General features: G+C 38.5%; 1 protein-coding gene across 4 annotated transcripts in view; it reads right to left on the reverse strand.

The window, feature by feature from the left end:
- PTPRG (protein tyrosine phosphatase receptor type G) overlaps positions 1-20,548 on the reverse strand; it is a 706,326-nt gene that overhangs the window by 278,675 nt on the left and 407,103 nt on the right. For all 4 annotated transcript variants that reach the window (XM_072785567.1, XM_072785566.1, XM_072785569.1 and 1 more), the window contains exons 3-4: positions 17,563-17,742; positions 3,972-4,120 (exon numbers count right to left, since the gene is read on the reverse strand). In XM_072785567.1, coding sequence (XP_072641668.1) covers positions 3,972-4,120; positions 17,563-17,742 — 329 coding nt within the window. The remainder of the gene's footprint in view (positions 1-3,971; positions 4,121-17,562; positions 17,743-20,548) is intronic.

The raw sequence follows: 20,548 nt of genomic DNA on the forward strand, positions 1-20,548 counted from the left end.
TTAAGTTACCAATCCACAGAAGAAGGAATGAGCAGGGACAGAGAGAAAACCTAGGGTAGACGCTGCCATAGACAACTGTGGTTGCAGAGGTAATACAAAGCTGAATGAAAAGCCATGGAAGAACTGGAACAGGACACGTAACTGTTTCAATCACTGGAAATGTTCTGAGCCTTTTCACTTTACGGATTCTTAACCATATCTCCAAAATCCTTTTTGCCATGTAAAGTAATATATATTCATGAGTTTCAGGATGAGAGAGTAAACATTTTTTGGGGGGGGGGTACTATCTTGTCTATCAAAATGCCAATGATCTCTTTCTATTCCTTCAACTTACCAAGATCTCCTGCTTCAGGGTCTTAGCATGACTTGTTCTATGGGCAGGCTCCAACTCATCTCTTTCCTTAATAAATATCACTTAATAAATATAGCTTCATAAATTATCTGTCTGGAGGTCTTCTATATCTCATGACAAAATATCCCTCTCCTTCAGAGACAGTATCACAACTGATACAACACGGCTCTATTTATGTGACTGTTTGCTTTAATTTCTGTGTCATTACCAGAGAGTAAATACCTTAAGGGTAGGGACACTGTCTTTCTGGGTCACCTTTATAACCCAGTGCCTACATGACAGGGAGGAACTCAAGAAAATTTGCTGCTAGACAAGGAACAAAAAGCTGCCTAAAATAGAAAGTGAGAGTATCTGAGCATCTAAATTGTGTCTAAACTCCTAGGTGTGGCACTGTAATCTGCTTCTGACTGTGTCTCCTAACTTAAACTGAGCTGTAATGAAGCTGGCTATTGAAGGGCATTTATGTTGTTTTTATAAGGCCATTTATTTTCTATTAGACAGGGATGTTTTTAAGTGTAGGAACTCCAAAAACAAGCCCAGGATTCCAGACAGGAAAATGTGGGGAGGTCTGATCTCTGGATGTGTACAAAGTTGTTAGGTGACCTCAAGGAATTCCCGGGAGCAGAAAAACCTACAAAGTTGGTTTTGTTGCAACTGACCCTCAATAGAGCAGGTTCAGATTCTTGCAGGGCATATTGCTTACAGAGCAGCCTGCAGAGCTGATTCAATACCCGAGGTTATGGACAAAACCTCAAATGGAACCTAAGGAATCAAGCCCAGCAATGCTCTTACCCATCAAGTGAGGTTCATTTCCTCTCTAAAACCCACAAGAACATAGAACAACCTCTCAAGCAGTGAGTCCTCAGGATGAACAGACTTAGAAATGATGCCACACAGGTAAAGGAAGGCTCGATTCCAACTAAACATACCACTTCTCTGCTCTGGAATCTCATAAACAGTGACATTTTGGGCAGGATAATTTGTCTGGGGGCTGCCCTATGAATTGAATGTTTAACAGCATCCCTGGCATCTCTGATCACTGGATTCTAGTAGCATATCACTGAGCCTAATGGTAACAGATGAAAATGTCCCCAGACAATGCATAATGTTCCCATGGGTGGGGAACACTGTTTCTAGTTGAGACCAGTGCTACATTCTACCGATCCCAGGGCAATCTTCAACCATGACTCTTCTCCAACTCTGTATATGAGACAAATAATGTCACCAGTGCCGATAAATGACCCATGATAAATTACAATTTCTTACTTTCATATTTTTAAAGATTTATTTTTTATAGAGAGAGCTCAGCAAGGAACCTGACCTGGGGCTGGATCCCATGACCCTGAGATCACAACCTAGGCCAAAATCAAGGATGGTGGGCTCGACCAACTGAGCTATCCAGGCGCCCCTTCTTACTTTCATTTAAATTTCTTAGAAAACAACCTGTTATATGGAATGAAATAAACCAAGTCTGAGATGTTCAAAGTGTAAGAACATCGGGGAGAGTTCATATTGATAAAGAGCTCAAACAAAGCAATTTAACATAAAATATTACAGACATGTTTGGGGCAAAAGTGAGCAACTTTCCTCGCATATTTTAAAGTTAAATCTAATCCCATTACCTTTGATCTCTGAAATTCAAGTTCCTCCAAATATATCCACTAAGTAATTTAACACGTTTATCACATTAAAAAAAAAAAAAAAAAACAACAAGCTACAAACCAGATGGGCCTCGATGAGGAACCCAATTAATACAGGCAGCCTTACCATCTGACATTACTTAAAAGAAATGAATTCAAACAACTTGGTTGAACAATAATTCTGTGCATTGTAGCTGCCATTTCTAATTAGCTTCTGAATTTCAGGGCATTCTCTGAGTAAAAGAAAACTGAAATATTCATTCAAAGTAGGGATTTTTAAAAAAGAACATGCATCTAGTCTATGCATTTTTCCAAATATGAATGGAATACGAGGAGACAGGCCATCTCCACATTAAGGGATGTAATTAAGAATGAGGCAAAAGTTCCACATTCCCATCTCTAGAGCTCTTCTTTACCAAGGTAGCTGCCAAAATAAGTTTTCAGTCTTTCAAAGCACAAGTCTTTTGTCTGAACAACACTAGCGGAACAAATGGCAGTGCAATTCTAAGATAAAGAGGCTTTCAAGAAAAAAACTAGCTGGACACAAGACTATCCCTTCAACTCACACTGCGAATGGGAACCAGTCAGCAAGAACAGAAGGGAAACCCCAAACTTCTAAAAGGACAATACAATTTTGCTTCTAGGAATCACATTTTCCAAGTACCAAGATCTCTAAGAAATGACTCATTCGGTATAAAAGAAAGAAGAGAGCCCATTAAAAAGAAACCCTACTCAGGAGACCTTGAACTAGTATGATTAGTAGAGAGAGATCCACAGATAGAAAAATCTTAATTCTGAGAATCTGTCAGCTGAACAAGAAAAAAATATGAAGTATTTTCTCAGAAGAGTTATCTCTGATTTCTCTAGCAATCACAAATAAGAAACAAATTTATATATGAATAGAAGCATCTCTAAACAAAGAAAGACTACTAATTTTCTCATCTTATAGGGATTCTTCACTTCTGATTCAAGGATGCCCTAAAGGTTCCATAAATGGGCTAGAGTGCAAATCAGTGTGTACACCCATGTACTTTCCCTTTACGGAGGTGGGTCTCAAGTATTCATCAGACTATCAAGGTAGGTCAGGACTTAAGGGAAGTTATAAAATTTTAAGAGCTGTCTGTCATTCCATATTTAAGCCCAATCAGAGGCTTGAATGCATGCCCATGCAGCTCTTCCTCAAAGTTGTAAAGCTTACCACACAGAGAACCAAACAATCAACAAACCTGTGTGCCCCAACAAAAGAATATCCATATCCTGATCATGATGAGAGGTAAAAATAAGGTTAGCAATGCAAGGGGTATATTGCCCCCAGCCAACATTAATGAAGGAGTTTGGACACTTGCTCTTTCCCCCACCCTCACCAAAAAGATACAAACCATCAACTGTACCCACGACTTTCCTCTGTCTAGCAGCATGGATCTATGAGAAAATTGACACAGAAAAGGCAAAATGTCACCATTGATCCCAGCAATGTTAACTGAGAGTCATACCACCAGTGGCCATAGCCTCTTTCTCGACAGCTGGCCGGGCAAACAAACCTTGCAACAGCTTCCCCACTGAGAGAAGGTTCTGAGATGCCTCTTCATTTATCAACTAGCTTTTCTCTTTTCTAAAGGGTGAAAACAGTCATCTGAGTTTCATACAGAATTTCACCTTTAGAAAGTAGGACTTCTGATATAGACAGAGTAAAGAAATTGTGTCACATGAAAGAAATGGCTGAAAATCCTTGGTCAAGGGTGAGTCTTACTGAAACCATGATGATGCTCATGACTTCCCCATGCTTCTCCAGTTAAACAAAGCTGAGAAGCTTGAGGAGGAACGTATACCTGTCAGGCTGTGTATAAAAGATTTCCAGAGACAAAGGTATGGATGGTACAAATTTGATTTTTGCAAAATCACTGGCAGTAAAGATGAAGCATCTCATGAATGTGAAGACACAAAGCAGGGCTACACTAGACATCTCGCCTTGTTCTCACCTCCACAGGAAAGCGCCTCCCATTGATGCTGTGTTCAGAGCCTGCAGAGCCATTGCTGTGGCCCCAGTGAAATTCCACCTTCTCGGCTTTGAATCTGCCAGGCAGGCCAGCACCGCTGACAAAATAGTCGTCCTTTAGAAGTATGGCAACTGTATAAAATGGAAGGGAAGGGGAACAAAGTGAGTTTCAAAACAAAAACTTGAATGACTTCTTCCTTTGCTTCAAATAAAGTTCATGATTACATGATGTGAATTATTTCCTCACGTTCCTATTTAAAAAACAAGTCAAAAACACCAGTTTGAATAAATTAGCACAATCTAGCTACAAAATATTCTGAAGCACCAGTTCACTCTAAATCACGAAAATTCCCAGGGAATGATCTCAGAATTTATCCATTTCACAGATGGGGCGGAAAAAAAAAAAAAAAAAGGAATGGAGAAAGTAACAGAGTAAGATGCTCTGAATCAGGGTCCCCTAAGTCTGCTTGATGACCAAGAGTATCTCGAGAGGGAAATTTTTCTTTTTGTAAGCACCGACTCCTGGGACTACCCCAAGGTTCAAGGTCTGGAATGCCAGATATGAGGCAAGTTTCTTTGATTAGAAAGCTTAGGCAATGGGGAGCCCGGGTGGCTCAGCAGTTTAGAGCCACCTTCAGCCCAGGGCCTGATCCTAGAGACCGAGGATCCAGTCGAACATCGGGCTCCCTGCATGGAGCCTGCTTCTCCCTCTGCCTGTGTCTCTGCCTCTCTCTCTTTCTCTCTCTCTCTCTCTGTGTCTGTCTCTCATTAATAAATAAAAATAAAATAAAAATCTTAAAAAAAAAAAAAGAAAGAAAGAAAGCTTAGGCAAAGATGCCAGGAAATCAAATTTGCAGTTTCTTCCAATTCTAGGGCAAGATCAGTGGGCATACAGCCAGGTAGGGGTTGCATTCATAGTATCTGAAAATGATGCCTGGGAAAATTTTATTCATTAAGCCACTCAAATAATTGCAGATAACTAGATTTAATTTAATGCTCCATGTTTAGGAAAATTTTACTTAGCACATCCAAAAGAACCCTTAAGAATTCCATAATGTAGAGAATCTTAGCCAATTCTCTAACTTTTTTTTAAAGACTTTTTTTTTTAAAGATTTTATTTATTTATTCATGAGAGACAGAGAGAGAGAGAGGGAGAAAGAAAGAGAGAGAGAGAATGGCAGAGACATAGGCAGAGGTAGAAGCAGGCTCCATGTAGGGAGCCCAACATGGGACTCGATCCTGGTTCCCCAGGATCACGCCCTGGGCTGAAGGCAGCACTAAATCGCTGAGCCACCCAGACTACCCTCAACCCTAACTTTCAAAAACTTATTCCTCTTCCTTTAAACATGGGAAAGAGAAATTGAGAAAAAATAAGTCGGATTGATACAAGCATAGCAATTACTTTCCCAAAAGGAATGCAGTGTCCTAATGCATAACAAAGAGATTTTATTTTATAAGTGATATATTCCCTTTTTTTTGTTTGTTTGTTTTCTAAAGTGAATTCATGCATCTATTCAACAAACACTTACTCCTGCTAAATATGGGTAAGATGTCAACCAATATACTTCATGGTTTGTGATCACCAGCCAAATCTGTGTAAACTACAGAAAAGCTCTTGTATCATAACTGTTTCTTTTTCTTAAAGAGATCCCAGTTCAAGCTTTAGAGAGAAATCCTGCATGAAAATTAGGTCTCCGTAAAAGATAGGGACTAGGCTAATGACCCATCTCTAAAATAGTGCAATTAGTTTCAGTACTGCTCTCTATAAAAAAAGTATTAAAAGCAAGTAAAGGAATCCCCCGCTCGTATAAATCCCTTTTTATTGCATTCAAAAGACGGTTTTCTCCAATTTCTGAAAAATATACAGTGAAGGTGCAGTTAGTGGGACAGCAAATTAAGAAATGAAACAAAGTCAAAGCAAGTGTTTCTTGTGCTGATTAAACATGACACGGTGCTGTTTCACCTTTGCTGTGTGCTAGGCATGTTTTAGCAGGGGTGGGCAAACATTCTCTGTGATGGGCAAGATAGTAAATATTTAAGTCTCTGTGGGTTGTAGGATCCCTGTTACAACAACCCAACCTAGTCTTTGTGGCACAGAGACAGCCACACACAATACATAAATGAATGTTCCAATAGAACTTGACCGAAACTGAAATAAGGATATAATTGTCAGATGTCATGGAATCTTATTCCCTCTTTGATTTTTTTTTAAACCATTAAGTACACAGAAACAAGCAGGGGTTGTCATTTGTGATCCCTAAAATACAGTAGGATACTTTATAAAATGAAATCTATTAAACCAGTCATATGCCCTTAGTTCTAAAGCCAAAATACCTATGGATTAGCTCAGTAGTGTCTCAAATACTGTTGAGTACTCTCATCCTGTTATAAATTCTATACGTAACATTTTGCATCCAAAGGATGAAGGCAAAGCATTTTGAGTGCATCTGTTACAATACACCCAGGGACTCAGCAGTATCTTATAAATATTTGATTTTACCTAAATCATTTATGTCTCTGTCAGGGGTCATTTTACTTGTTTTATATGAATAATTAAAAGCATAATTAGGGAACTGTACAATCTGAAACATTAATCTCATTTTTCATTTTACTGTATTCCTCACAGCATGCTATGTGTACCTGCTCCCTCTTCTGAATGTGGCTTATATTTTTGTTTACCTATAAAATTGGGAAGTGAGAACTTCCCGAGCTATCATGTAACCATATTCTGATGACCCCTGATGACACAGAGCTCTGTGAAAAGAGCATAAAGGCACTTCCTACAGAACACAGAATATAGTGAGAGCCAAGAGCTCAGAAGATGGACACAGCTGGGCTGGAGTCCAGTTCCGCTACCTCAGAGCAGTGTCACCTTGGGCAGGTTACCTCACTTCTTGCTATCTCAGTCTCCACTGCTATTCACATGCCACTAACAGGGTCTAAATGGCAAGACTCTTTTGATGCCTGAAGGAAATAATGCACGGAAACCCCTTAACAAAGCAGTGCCAGAAACCCAGCAAGCACACATCCAAAGGAGGAGACTCCTGTCAGACTCATCTGTGGAGATACGGATGGAGCGGACGTCCAGTACAGAGGGGTGCCCACACAGGTATGACTCCTTTTTCAGATAGAGTGCCATTTTTAAAAGAAATTTTATTTACGTATTTGAGAGAGAGAGAGAGAGAGCACAAGCAGGGAGGAGGGGCAGAGGCAGAGGGAGAAGCAGACTTGCTGCTGAGCAGGGAGCCTGACACAGGACTCGATCCCAGGACCCTGAGATCATGGCAGGAGCTGAAGGCAGATGCTTAACCGACTGAGCCACCCAGGCACCCCTCAAATTCCATTCTAAAGCATATTGACTTCTGCACAAAAGAGAGTGTCCTAGGACAGGGAAAACAGCAAGAATAGATGCGGCCCAAATACGTGAGAGAGATTGTTAAGTGCTGAGCAGATGCTCTGAATTCATTACAACATAGAGTAAAAAGGCTTTTCCTCTTCTTGATCCTTTCTATGCTTTGGTCATATCAAGGAGAAATAAAAAATCTCAATTGGGTGCTGATTTGCTCTTCAACACTTCCCTGAGAGTCATTCATTTCCCCCCTGGCCCAAGAGTATTATGCTGAATATAATAACATCAGTAATTTTGATTTATTTTCATAGAACACAGACATACATGCTTATATTCGTCTATGTCAAATAGCACGGGTCTTTCCATTAAAGTGTTGGTAAAAAGTGTTCCTTTATAATCAATTCATTTAATTAAAATAAAGAGAGCCAGTTGAAAAATAAACAGTAAGCACATAATACTACAATAATAATAAAGAAAGCCACCATCCTGGGTGGCTCAGTCAGTTGAGCATTCCACTCTTGATCTCAGCTCAGGTCGTGATCTCAGGGTTATGAGTTGAAGCCCCGTGTTGGGCTCCATTCTAGGAGTACTGAATTTTAATTTAAAATTTAAAACAATATAAATAAATTGAATCTGGATTAGGTGACAATTAGGAAGGTAGCAAGTAACAGCTAAAGAATGGAGATGGGGATCCCTGGGTGGCTCAGCAGTTTGGCACCTGCCTTTGGCCCCGAGGCGTGATCCTGGGGTCCTGGGATCGAGTCCCACATTGCGCTCCCTGTGTGGAGCCTGCTTCTCCCTCTGCCTGTGTCTCTGCCTCTCTGTCTCTCTCTCTGTCTCTCATGAATAAATAAATAAATAAAATATTTGCTAAAAGATTTTAAAATAAAAAAAAATAAAGAATGGAGATGGGAGGGGTAAGCAGAAAAGGTACATGGGAGGGGACTTTCCAGAACAAAGCTCTCTGGCTGTGAACTGCTACTGTGGACTGGGATGGAATCACAGCCTAATGAGGGAGGGCATGGAGGGAGCTGAGGCTTCACATTTGGAGTTTCTTAAGCGAGGGTTCATAGTCCATGGCAGTAGCTACCCATGGGCTTCAGGGTCTAAACCCTGCTGAGACAGGAAGCAATACTCTGAGCTTGGATGCATATATGAAGTCAGACTCTGAAGCCAGTTGAGTCTGAATTTGAATACTACCATCTGTCATACTGCAATTGTGGGAAAGGCATTCTACTTCTTGGTACCCCAGTTCCCATTCTGTAAAATTAGAATAATGCAATAGTAGCTTCACAGGTTTGCTAGGAGGTTACAAGAATGACAAATGAAGAATGTTTATAACAGTAATTGCTATATGACATTAGAGCATAAAGATGACATTGTATAAGTGTGTAAGTGTTGTTTATAAAGGTTATTATCCTAGGGAGAGAAGCCTCAGTTTTAATAGACTCCGCTTGTGTGTCTGAGGCTCCCCAAACTGTAACACTACTCTAGGCTGTGCACAGGGGGAGGGGAAAAGGATAAGGCATTAGTTTTCTCCCAAGCTCACAGGGATAACTGAGTATCTGGCATTCACAGCACTGTTTGCAGGACATCCACCCACTGTTTATAAATTAAACTCAACATATCTATATGATGCTGGGCTAAAGCAAATGTTCACACCAAAATCTGAGTAAATAGCAGTAGGTGCCAAAAGTTAAACAAAAATGGATGGAAGGGAAACTAGATGCTTGCTAACTAAACTTCACTATCCCCAACCAATTTTTAACACTATAAAATGAGAAAAGATTACTATAATTGGATCTTAATGGTGTAACCCCCTGCCCAGACCACCCACAATACAGGTGTCCATTAGGGGATGCTTTGGGTCCTTGGTAAAAGGGAAATGTTCTGCTCTGCAAGTCAAGAAACAGGAGGTCTAGCACTAGCATTTACTTCTTCAAATATTTATCAACTTATTACTGGGGAAGAAAAGATTAGTAAATCAGGCATGGCTCTTTTCTCTTTTCTTCATGGGGGGAAGAGAGGTCCTAACAACTAAATTAATAGCAGAAGCAACCAAGCAAGTGGGACAAGTGGTGTGCAACCCCAGACAGGAGAAGGGGAGTGGATATCTTGAAGGACTGATCAAATTAGATGAGCTTAGAGTTAACAGAGCAATCTTGAGAAGAGCTCACAAAAGGGAACCACATCCAGGAAAAAGAAGCTCATGCAAAGGCCCTGTGGTAGTGAGAGTAAGTAAAAGGAACCCAAGGTGTTTGGTGTCCAGACAGCAGGGGGTGACACAGAAGCTAGGGAATGAGGCAGAGACAGTAATCAGTCTGTCTTGATCCTCAGGAGACATGGATAGTCCTTGACATGGCTAAGAGAGAGAATAAGAAAGAAAGAGGGTGAGACAGAAAGACAGACAGGATTAGATTTGGGAAATAAAATTATTCTGATTACTAAGTGAAGAAGGCCTGGGAATAAAGCAACATTAGTTGGCAGGAACAAAAGTTGGGAGGTTACTGCAGTCATCTGTCAAAGAAAGACTGGGCGTGTTATGTTGGAACGGCCTGAGAAATCCAAACGCTGTCAAGCCATGCAATCCTGAGTCTCAGTTAACTGACTGCTACAATGAGAAAGATGAACAAAGTGGATAAGCTGACCCTTCAATCATACAAGATATGACAGATGTCAATCTAGCAGAGAGCCCTGTGCCCTAAAAATGAAAGACAGGCTTCAAAAATGACCCCCCAAAATCCAAATTTTACTAAAGTCTACTTGTATAAAATAGTACTGGTTTCCCCATTATGTCATTGGTTATGTAACTGGTATGTAATTGGCTTCCATCTACCCATAAAATAGTTTCTGCCACCATGGCACAAGGGCTGGGGCTATGGGATTCAGACAAAAGAAATGGAACTAAGCAGACATGAAACAAAGCTTGTAATTTACCTAGCTAAAGACAGACCCAGGGAAATAGCTCTGACTTGAATTCCAGAGTTCAGGCAAGATTGAATAACAACAGGATGAAAGAACTTAAGAATTTGGACCTCTGAAATAGGAAAACATGTATTTATGTTATTTATTTAAGTTTTAATTTTAATTCCAGTTAGTTAACATACAGCATTATATTAGTTTCAGGTATACAATATAATTATTCAGCAATTCTATATAATAATCAGTGCTCATTGTAAGTGTACGCTTAATCCCCATCACCTATTTCACCCAGCACATTCTTCTCTATAGTTAAGAGTCTATTTCTTCATTTGTCTCTTCCTTTGTTCATTTGTTCTGTTTCTTAAATTCTACCATGAAGGAAATCATATGGTATTTGTCTTTCTCTGACTTATTTTATTTGGTATTATATTCTCTAGCTCCAACTAGGTTATTGAAAATGGCAAGATTTCATTCTTTTTAATGGCTGAGTAATATTCCATTGTATATATATACCACGCCTTATTTATCTGTTCATCTATCAATGGATATTTGGACTGCTTCCATACTTTGGCTATTGTAATCTATCCACTTTTATTAATTTAAAAACTATTTCCTGAATCCATTGATGCCAGGCACTGTGGGCATAGGCAGATAAACAGGAAAAAATGTAGGCAAAGAAAAAAACACACAGTGAACAAATATAAAGTGGGAAAAGAGAAGTAATATACGTGATGACAAATGCCTTTACTATTTGTCCTTAGTGTGGGTGGAGAGAAAAACTCATGAAACACCAAAAAGCCCTCCAAATAGTTAAAATTCATAGGAGCCCATGGCTTATTAACATACATCAGAAGCACCGTCTAAGTCTTAAATTCTGATCATTTAGCTAGAAGCTAATGCTAGGAACAGCAAGATTATCTTGAAATGTTCTTGATGAATGCATTATCTTTTCATTCTACAAAAATGAAAGAAAGGGAAATAACTTAAGATGAAATCAAATGAGAACTGGCACAATAGACAGTTATGGCTCCTCAGGAAGAAAAAGAGAGATGCTATCTGTCTTGTAAAGATATTTTAGACAACTTTCGAGAAGTGGGCTACGTACAACTAACTTGCTCTATTGATTATGCTGGATTGGATATATAGCACTCTCAGGGGGTTAAGACAGATATGAACATTAAAACTGTTTTATGGGAAAGTTACTGTCTGTATGTAATAGGCTGCTTTAAATATTAACTTTCTATATTCATATTTTAATATCCAAAAGACAGTCTATTTTACAGATAAGTGACCTGTAAATTTCCATCACAAAAAAATAAATACTCACTACTGAATTTATTTTCTGGAAGAACAAAATTCAAAAGAAGACTTTTGGAGAAAAAAAAAAAAAAACCCACGTATTTGGTTAAAAATTAATGGTGAAGGAGAAAAAAGTTTTTTCTTCAACAAGGTATCCAAGATAAATGTAAAATGAACAACTGCAGCAAAGAAGGACATGTGGCTAATGTGGGGCTTTTGTTTAATTACGTTTTAAATTTTTCTGGTAATTACAGATTCATACGTATTTGTAAGAGATAATACCATGGTCCTGTGTTCCCTTTGCCCAGTTCCCCAAGAGGGTAACATCTGGCAAAACCATAGTTCAATGATACGAGTGTTCTTCATTTAAAAAAAAAAATGTTTTTTGGAATGCCAACAGTTTAGTCAGAAGCAAATGATACATTTTAATAATAAAAAAGACCAGTGAGAAGCATTGTTTTTCTACTATTATATTAGCAAATACAGAGAAGACCAACTTAAAAAAATGGATTTACTTCCAACTATGGGTTCTTACAAGCCCACAAATATACACCCATAATACTTGTCAAGGCTTTTAAAAAAGTACTTGAGAAGGGTGCAATAGGGGTCGGGAATTAGGTATTTTGAAAAGGCTCTTCAAGGATTTTCGATGTTTCCCTCCAGCTGACTCTGAATATAGGTCGACTGAGGAACTTCAGGTTTTCTGGGCCATGGCTCTAGGGTGTGGGGAGCTTTTCTTGTAGATTGACTAATAGTAGTGAAGAACATGGCCTCTGATTTTTGAGAGTTGGTTGTGGGTCCTTTTTCCCCAATGAAGAATTTCATTCTTTCTCTGCCTCTTCTTTGAATCTTGGCTTCTTCTGTGGGCCTTTACGTGGGATATTGGGCTGTGCAGCTTTTAAGGTTGCCAAACCTGAGAAGCCCTTTGTCTTTGCACGAGCTATGTTGGGACCAGGACTGAACTTTGGAGACCACTGTGGCATGTTTTTGCATCTGTATGTTCTCTTTCCTGGCCCCTCTCCCCTGGTACCACCAAAAGGGATTTCTTCTTTGGACATTTGTAGCACTTGGTGCTTTTCCCCTGCTGGTCACTTTCATCTCATACTCTGAGGTCTCCTCCTTCATCAATCCAGATTTCTTCACTGGAACACCACTAGCTCATCTTTAGTTAACGCTGATAATATGTATGTTTTCCTAAACTAATGTTATCCAGGATACCTATCGATACTATTCATAATGAATATTATCAATCCTCACCCTTAATTTAGACACAGCCCCCTGCACTATATGTATACTGTTGTTCAGTTGAATTGGTATCATCCATGCATAATACACAAAGCAACTGAATCTTCATTTCTCCAAAATACTGGAAAATTTATGAACTCCTTTGGCATTTTAAGAACTACAGAATGACACAACTTCCTAAGTTTGTGCTTATTAAGAAAAAAAAAAAAGACAAAGGAAACAAGGAAAAACAGCACAGGGTGATTTCTCCACCCAGGTTTCTAAATGACCATAAACTGAAACTTAAGAGAATGAAAAGTCAATTCCATGTTCTTGTTTAAAATTGCATATATGTGATTGTCACACTTTTGTAAACAGTCCTATAGAATCATCTTAAATTATCTGAGATATAATTTAGGATGCTGTCATGAATTTTACAGTAGTAAGTACAGTTTGAGAAGTAATGGGGATATATTTTTGTTTCTCAGAAAGGTACGCTTCTGAAATTTCTGAGACACATGTGCTCATATTTGGATGGCTGTGCTCTAAAACCAGGCGCACACACTCACAGATATGCAACAAGTTGTGGATCACTCCAGGAAGTCAGTGCAGTGACAGAGATTGATAATCGGCTTCTGGAAGACCAAGGTCATGAATCAACTTGCATTGAGTGAACCCCACACTCATCTAAAACCTGTCATTGGAGATACCATGCTGAAAGCTGTCACTGAAACGTGTTATCTTTGCAGAAGGCTGTCAAGCGTTGCAAGTCAAGTAGAAAACTGCATCAGAGAGCCCAACGAATTGCCTTTGGCAGGCTTCTGGCACATGGCACTGAGGTGGCACTCAACTCCAAGATCTGATTACACCCAGTATGGGCAATGCTCCTGTCTACCACATGCAGATTGTCAGAGGAGTTAATATTCTCATCACGGTTCTCCAAAGCATTGGAAATAAAACCAGGACCACTGGTAAAGAAATTCTGAATTTTAACAATAAATATACAATCTAAATTGAGGGACAGAGGTAGGAGTGAAATAGTGTGTACAGACTACTGTATCAGTCACACATTTTTCTAAGCTACCCTAATGGATGACTCAAAGTACAGGAGAGGGTCTACGAGGCAAGAAGAACTGATTACAAAAATATTATGAAGAACCCAAAGCCAGGAATCACCAAGCTGAGTGAGAAGCAATTCCATGAATAAACCAGGCCAACCAAAATCAATCAGCCATGAATAATCTCAGACAAATGCTTATTTAGAGAAAGAAAATGGATCCTCCCAAAGTTACACATGCAGCCACTTAGGTTAAAAGAAAAGGAAACTCTGGGGCACCTGAGTGGTGCAGTTGGTTGAGCACTTACTCTTGATATCCTCTTGGGTCTTAATCTTGGGGCTAGCCTCATGTCTGGCTCAACACTTAAAGTGGAGTCTACTTGGGTTTCTCTCTCCCCCTCCTTTTGCCCTCCACCATTTTCCAAGTTCTGTCTCTCTTTCAAAAATAAATTTAAAAAAATAAAAAAAAAGAAAGAAAAGGCAACACTATGATCTACAATAAAAATGAAACCAAAGGACTGATAGTGAAGTCATTTTAGCCCAGTGTGGGTGCTATGGCCAGGAAAGGCTCTTGAAAGGTATTACTAAGAGTGGTTTGTAGTGACATCCTTGGTTACAAAGGAATCCTTTCAAAAGAGAGAGAGAGAGAGAGAGAGAGAACACGAAAGCAAGCTTGTTTTTTTTTTTTTTTTTTTTTTTTTTAAAGATTTTATTTATTTATTCATGATAGTCACAGAGAGAGAGAGAGGGGCAGAGACACAGGCAGAGAGAGAAGCAGGCTCCATGCACCGGGAGCCCGACGTGGGATTCGATCCCGGGTCTCCAGGATCGCGCCCTGGGCCAAAGGCAGGCGCCAAACCGCTGCGCCACCCAGGGATCCCGAAAGCAAGCTTGTTTTAATGGGTTGTAATTATAAGAGTTAAAAAATAAAATATTAAAAATATATTTAGTACCAATAAAAATCCATGTAGGACTATGCAGATATATAACACACATGTGTTTATTTTCAAATCAGACAATGGGGCACAGCAAGGCACTCTCTAATTCCATGGACCATCTGAAACTGATAATTACACAGTACTGATTAAGAAGAGAGGCAGCCCTTGGTATTAGCAATGGTGAAAATACACTATTCTGTATTCATAAATTTCAAATGACAAGTGACAGTGATAGTGGTAAAAAGAAGTAGGAGAATCAAGTTGCTGGCCTGATATACTAAAGGATGAGAAAGCGTTCCTCTGTGCTCATATATAATAGGAAATATTAAAGCAAAAACTCAAGGAAGGTAAGAATTTTACTAGCATTTGTCCATTTGGCACAGAGCTGTCCAATAGGACGTTTTGTAATGATAGAATGCACTCTGTTTGTGCTGTCTCCACATGGTAACTGTTGGCCATATGTGGCTACTAAGCATTTGAAATGCAGCTAATACAATATTACTTATGATCTACAAATTCAATGCAATCCCTATCAAAATTCTAATGGCATTTTCCACAGAAATAGCAAGATCAATCCTAAAATTCCTATAGAACTAAAAAAGGACAATGAATAGCCAAAGTAACCCTGATAAAGAAGAATGAAACTGGATGCATTTCAAACTAATCTATGTTACAAAGCTATAGTAACCAAAACAGTATGATACTGGCATCAAAAGAGACACAGACCAATGAACGGAATCTAGAGATCAAAAATAAGTATTATATAATCAACTAATATTTGACATGAGAGCCAAGAACATTCAATGGAAAAGTCTAGTCTGTGTCTTCAATAAATGGTGCTGGGAAAATGAAATATTCACATGCTAAGGAATGAAAGTGGACTCCTTTCTTACATCACTCACAAAAATTAATTTGAAATGAATTAAACACTTAAATGAAAGATCTGAAACAATACAACTCCTAGAAGAAAACATGGGAAAAAAGCTCCTAGACATCAGTCTTAGTGACATAACACAAAAGTAAGAAAAGCAAAAACAAACAAGTGAGACCACATTGAATCAAAAGCTTCTTTCTCCACAGCAAAACAAACAATTTTAAAAATGAAAATGCAATTTATTAAATAGGAAAAAAATTTTGCAAATTATACATGTGATAAAGATTTTAATAACCCAAAATACTTAAAGAACTCTGGAACTCAGTAGCAAAAGACAACAATAACAAAAGTACACTTAAAAAATCCAGAGAAAACAAAACAACTAAATAACACAGGTTAAAAGTTGGCAATAGACCATGAGTATTTTCCAAATACACACAAAAGGCTAAGAGGTAGATACATGGAACGTGCTCAACGTGACTAATCATAGGGAAATGCAAATCAAAACCACAATGAGATATCATCTCACACTTGTTAGAATGGCTATTATCAAGAAGACAAGAGACAAAAAGTATTGGTGAGGATGCAGAGAAAAGGGAAGTCTTGTCCACTGTTAGCAGGAATATAAATTGGTGCAGCTGCTCTAGAAAAGAGTAGAACAGTTCTGTGAAACACTAAAAATAGAACTACCATATGATCTAGCAATTCTACTTCTGGGTATATGTCCAAAGGAATGAAATCACTATCTTGAAGAGATATCTACACCCCCATGTTCATTGCAGCATTATTCACAACAGTCATAGAAACAACCTAAGCACCTATTGACTGATAACCATATGAAGAAAATATATATTGGAATATTATTCAGCCCTAAAAATGAAAGAAATCCTACCATTTATGACAATATGGATGGACCTTATGGACAATGCACTCAGTAAAGTAAGTCAGAGAAAGACAAATACTATATGTCCTCACTTATATATGGAATCTAAAAACACTGAACTTTAGAAACAGAGAATAGAATGGTGAATGGTGACTGCCAGGGACTGAAGATGTAGTAAATGGGAAGATGTGATCAAAGGATATAAACAAGCACTATAAGAGAAGTTCTGGGGACATACATCATGGTGACTATAATCAACAATACTTTATTGCATACTTCAAAGCTGCTAAAAAAGTATGTCTTAAATGTTCTCACCAAAAGAAAGGAAAGAAGGGAGGGAGGTTGGGAGGGACGGAAGTGGAGGAAGGATGTAAGGAGATGGGAGCGTTAACTAATCTAATTATAGTAATCACTAGGCAATATATACATGTATCTAATCATCCATTGTAAACATTAAACTTACATAATGTTAAATAAAAGTCAAGTTACTTTCCCCCCACAAAAAAACCCACAAAGATCTGAATATGTATCCTCTGCTTTCAAACACTGCACATAGACAACCTAACAAAGTCGGGGAGGGGGGTGGAGAACAAAAAAGATATGTGGCTATTACAACTGAGGGAGTGAACATTAATCTTACTCACTCAATTGTTAAATTTAAATAGCCACATGTGGCTAGTGGCCACCATAATGAGCAGAGCAGGTTTCTAAAAGTCCATTCTACATACACGTTACATATATTGATTCACTAAATACTTACAACCCTATGAGGCTGATATTATATTATTAGGCACCTTTCCTGTATTTCTAAAATCTGAGGCACAGAGTGGTTAATTTGCTCCAAGTCGCACAACTAGTAGAGCAAGTGGCTAGTTCTCAACCAAGAGCTGATTCCAAAAATCTCATTCATCTCTATATTCTTTATAGCAACATGTACTACTTAAGGAGCCAATCACGGGTAAGGTAAATACTAGAATCATTCAAAAATATTTCACATTGATGTGTTAACTAGTAAAGTCATAGTCTACCTGTTTTCCCTGTGTTTTTCATCCAGGTTTTGTTAGAAGACTCATTGTCGAAGCCATCAAGTTGCAGCTCCTGGTACTCTTCGCCAACCCGTGCATGCTGGTCTAAAATGTCTATGGGAGACTGGTGACGGCCCCCGCAGCTGACACTAGATGTGACCCAGTGCTCAGGACCATACGCACCTGTTAAAAGAAAATAATACTTCAATCTTCATGACTCAAGGGCTCAGGATGGAATGAACAGGACATATGAAAGCAAGCATTGCATCTCTGAAGGTGCATTCTCCCCCATGTTCCCACTCCAAAGATGTTAGTCCATTGAAAACTAAGGAACTAAGAATTTGCCTGGTATGGCAAGAAGAATTTAAGAAAAGACATGTTCCTTAAGATAATTTTTCTTCTTGATTTGTAATCAAACATTTGCTATTTTATCTGTAATCAGATTAAGGAAGCGGAGCAGAAGGGCTGTCAGAGTTGTTCACATTTCTAAAAAATTCTAAATAAGTCTTCCAAAATAAGCAAAGCACTTATTCACAAGAAAACACCTTCCTCTGTTTTGCATGTTTTGCAGTTACCAATGGTATACCAAACACAACTTTCCTATTAGCTCCTAGGAGTCTGTGAACTGGAAAAAGAAAAAAATAAAAATTAAAGGAAACATAATATGGGATGAGAGCAATTACAAATAATGGGGCAATGAGGCAGGGTTTTCCTTTGGTTAATTGTGGAAGATTTTTCAGTTTGGCCAGAATTTATAAATTTCTGTATTCAGGGACTTAACCTCGTCTTCTCAATCTATCTTTGGCATAGGGGATGGGGTATAAGGGTAACTTCAGATTGAATGCAGCATTCATATTAAATACAGGCTTTGGGGGGGATATAGGGAGTGGAAAAAAAGAGAACGTGACTATTGTGCAGAATGCTACTGGGTACCAATCAAGCATGGGCAGAGAAAACATACTGCACCTGTTTGTCTGCACTACTGGGAAGTGAAATAATCTGGGGGTGAGGTCTATTAAATTGAACAGGCTCTGAGATTTTTCTGCATCCAGCCTTGAACCTTCTTGACATGACAAGGCAACAGTAGCCCGTTGAAAGGAAACATCCTTTGCTAGAAAAATTAACATATTATCTCTTTTAAAGAATCAGGTAAGTCTAAACCTTACAATTTTTAGGTTTCCCAGTCAATGAAGTATAATATATGTATACACCTACATGTACATATACATGGAGTCCTAAGTTCTATAGCTTTAAAATTTCTTCATATATCAGAAAGAAGAGGATGGATGGCCAATGTGATCTGAAAGACCAACCCACCCATCATTTTCATACCACACGCCATACCTAGCCTCATGTGCTGGGAGGAACAGAGACACTGGTAGTCTCCCTTCTACTGAATACAAGCCCACACACCTGTGCCCAACCCACTGCCACAATCACATAGGCCATGAATGTCCCTAACCCCGTAAGTCAATATAGCTCAAAGCTGATATAAACAATGGTCCCATGGGGGGGAAAAAAAAAAAGACAACCACAGAACATCTTTTCAGTCACAGTAATGGAAGCTTCAAGGCTGCAAGAGCAATTGATGGGACTCCCTAAAAGTGATGCATATTCTTGCTATCTGGCAAATAACTTGGCGTCTTTCTAGGACTGGGTCATTTTCCCTAATTCTCATCCCAAACACTAAGATAAAAGACAGTATCAGAAAGAACATGCTCACTGCTTGGCAAAGGTTTAGCAACCTCAGGGCACTTTTCAAAATCATTTACAAGCGACATAAGGCTTTCTAGAAAAAGTTAACATCATCATTTTCTTGACTGTAAGACTCCTTACGAAAGGAAGAAACATCAAGGGCTTTTCACTCATGTTTCTTCACCTCTTGGTCAAATTCCCTAAAACTCTGATGAGTCATAAAGGAACAGAGTGTGCATTTGCATATATTCTAGCCAAGCTTTATTTCCATCTTGTATCATTACATTTGACAGAAAAAAGGAAAGGAAAGGAGACATAAGGAAAAGCTCCAATTTTCCTTGCATTCCTTAAATTTTCTTCCAAATAAATAAAGTGATTGCTAATGTGTCTCATGGGCCTATATGTTCTATGGCCCATGGAACTATGGAAATTATGGAAACTAATATTTTAATATCATGTGTGCACATGTGTCTGTGTGTAAAGACTTTTAGAAACTCACTAGTACGATAAAATTATAGTAGATAGGGAAAAAAATGCATGGTAAAATAAATCCAAACATGTATGACTCCAAAGAAATAAGAATGCTAGCAATCATTTGTAAAAACATGGACATCTGATAATTATCCTACTAATAAAGAAAAGTACTCTGCAACCTCTGAAAAGTACTTGCCATTCATATTATTTCTCAAAATCTTCTAGGCATGGGTGAAATATAATTTAGCACTCTATAAAAATATAATCAGGGTTTGTACCAGTGGGATTCATTTATTCGCCGGTAACAATCTGAAGATTTAAACCGACTACATGCTTGCTTTCACACTTCTACCCAATGTACATTCAAGTGCAATTTTAATTGAAACTGATCTTCCACTTCAGATTTTAAATTAATTTTTCTTTGGAGTGCTGCATGCTCCAGACACCCTTGCCTTGCAAAAACCCCTATGTCATTAGTGGAGGAAATAGAAGACTTTTCTAGCTTGGAGGTATTGATTACCTATTCTCACATCGAAACGCCATCAACATTCCACACTGTATAAATCTCTTCAGTGTTAAGACACTTTATAAAGAACCAAGAATCGTATCATTAATCATTTTCAGCTGTACAATCCAACAGTCTTGAATGCTTTGTTTTTCAGAACTTTGAATAAATGCTTTTAAGTAAAAAACATGATGCTAAATAAAGACCGTGGTTAACTTAAACCTAGTTTTGGGGTGAAAAGCCATCACCAAGAAGCCTTCACCCCTCAGTTATGACATTATCCGTCTAAAATAAGATGGAGGGGGATCCCTGAGT

The sequence above is a fragment of the Canis lupus genome, chromosome 19, assembly GCF_048164855.1.
Source record: "Canis lupus baileyi chromosome 19, mCanLup2.hap1, whole genome shotgun sequence".
Taxonomy (NCBI): Eukaryota; Metazoa; Chordata; class Mammalia; order Carnivora; family Canidae; genus Canis; species Canis lupus.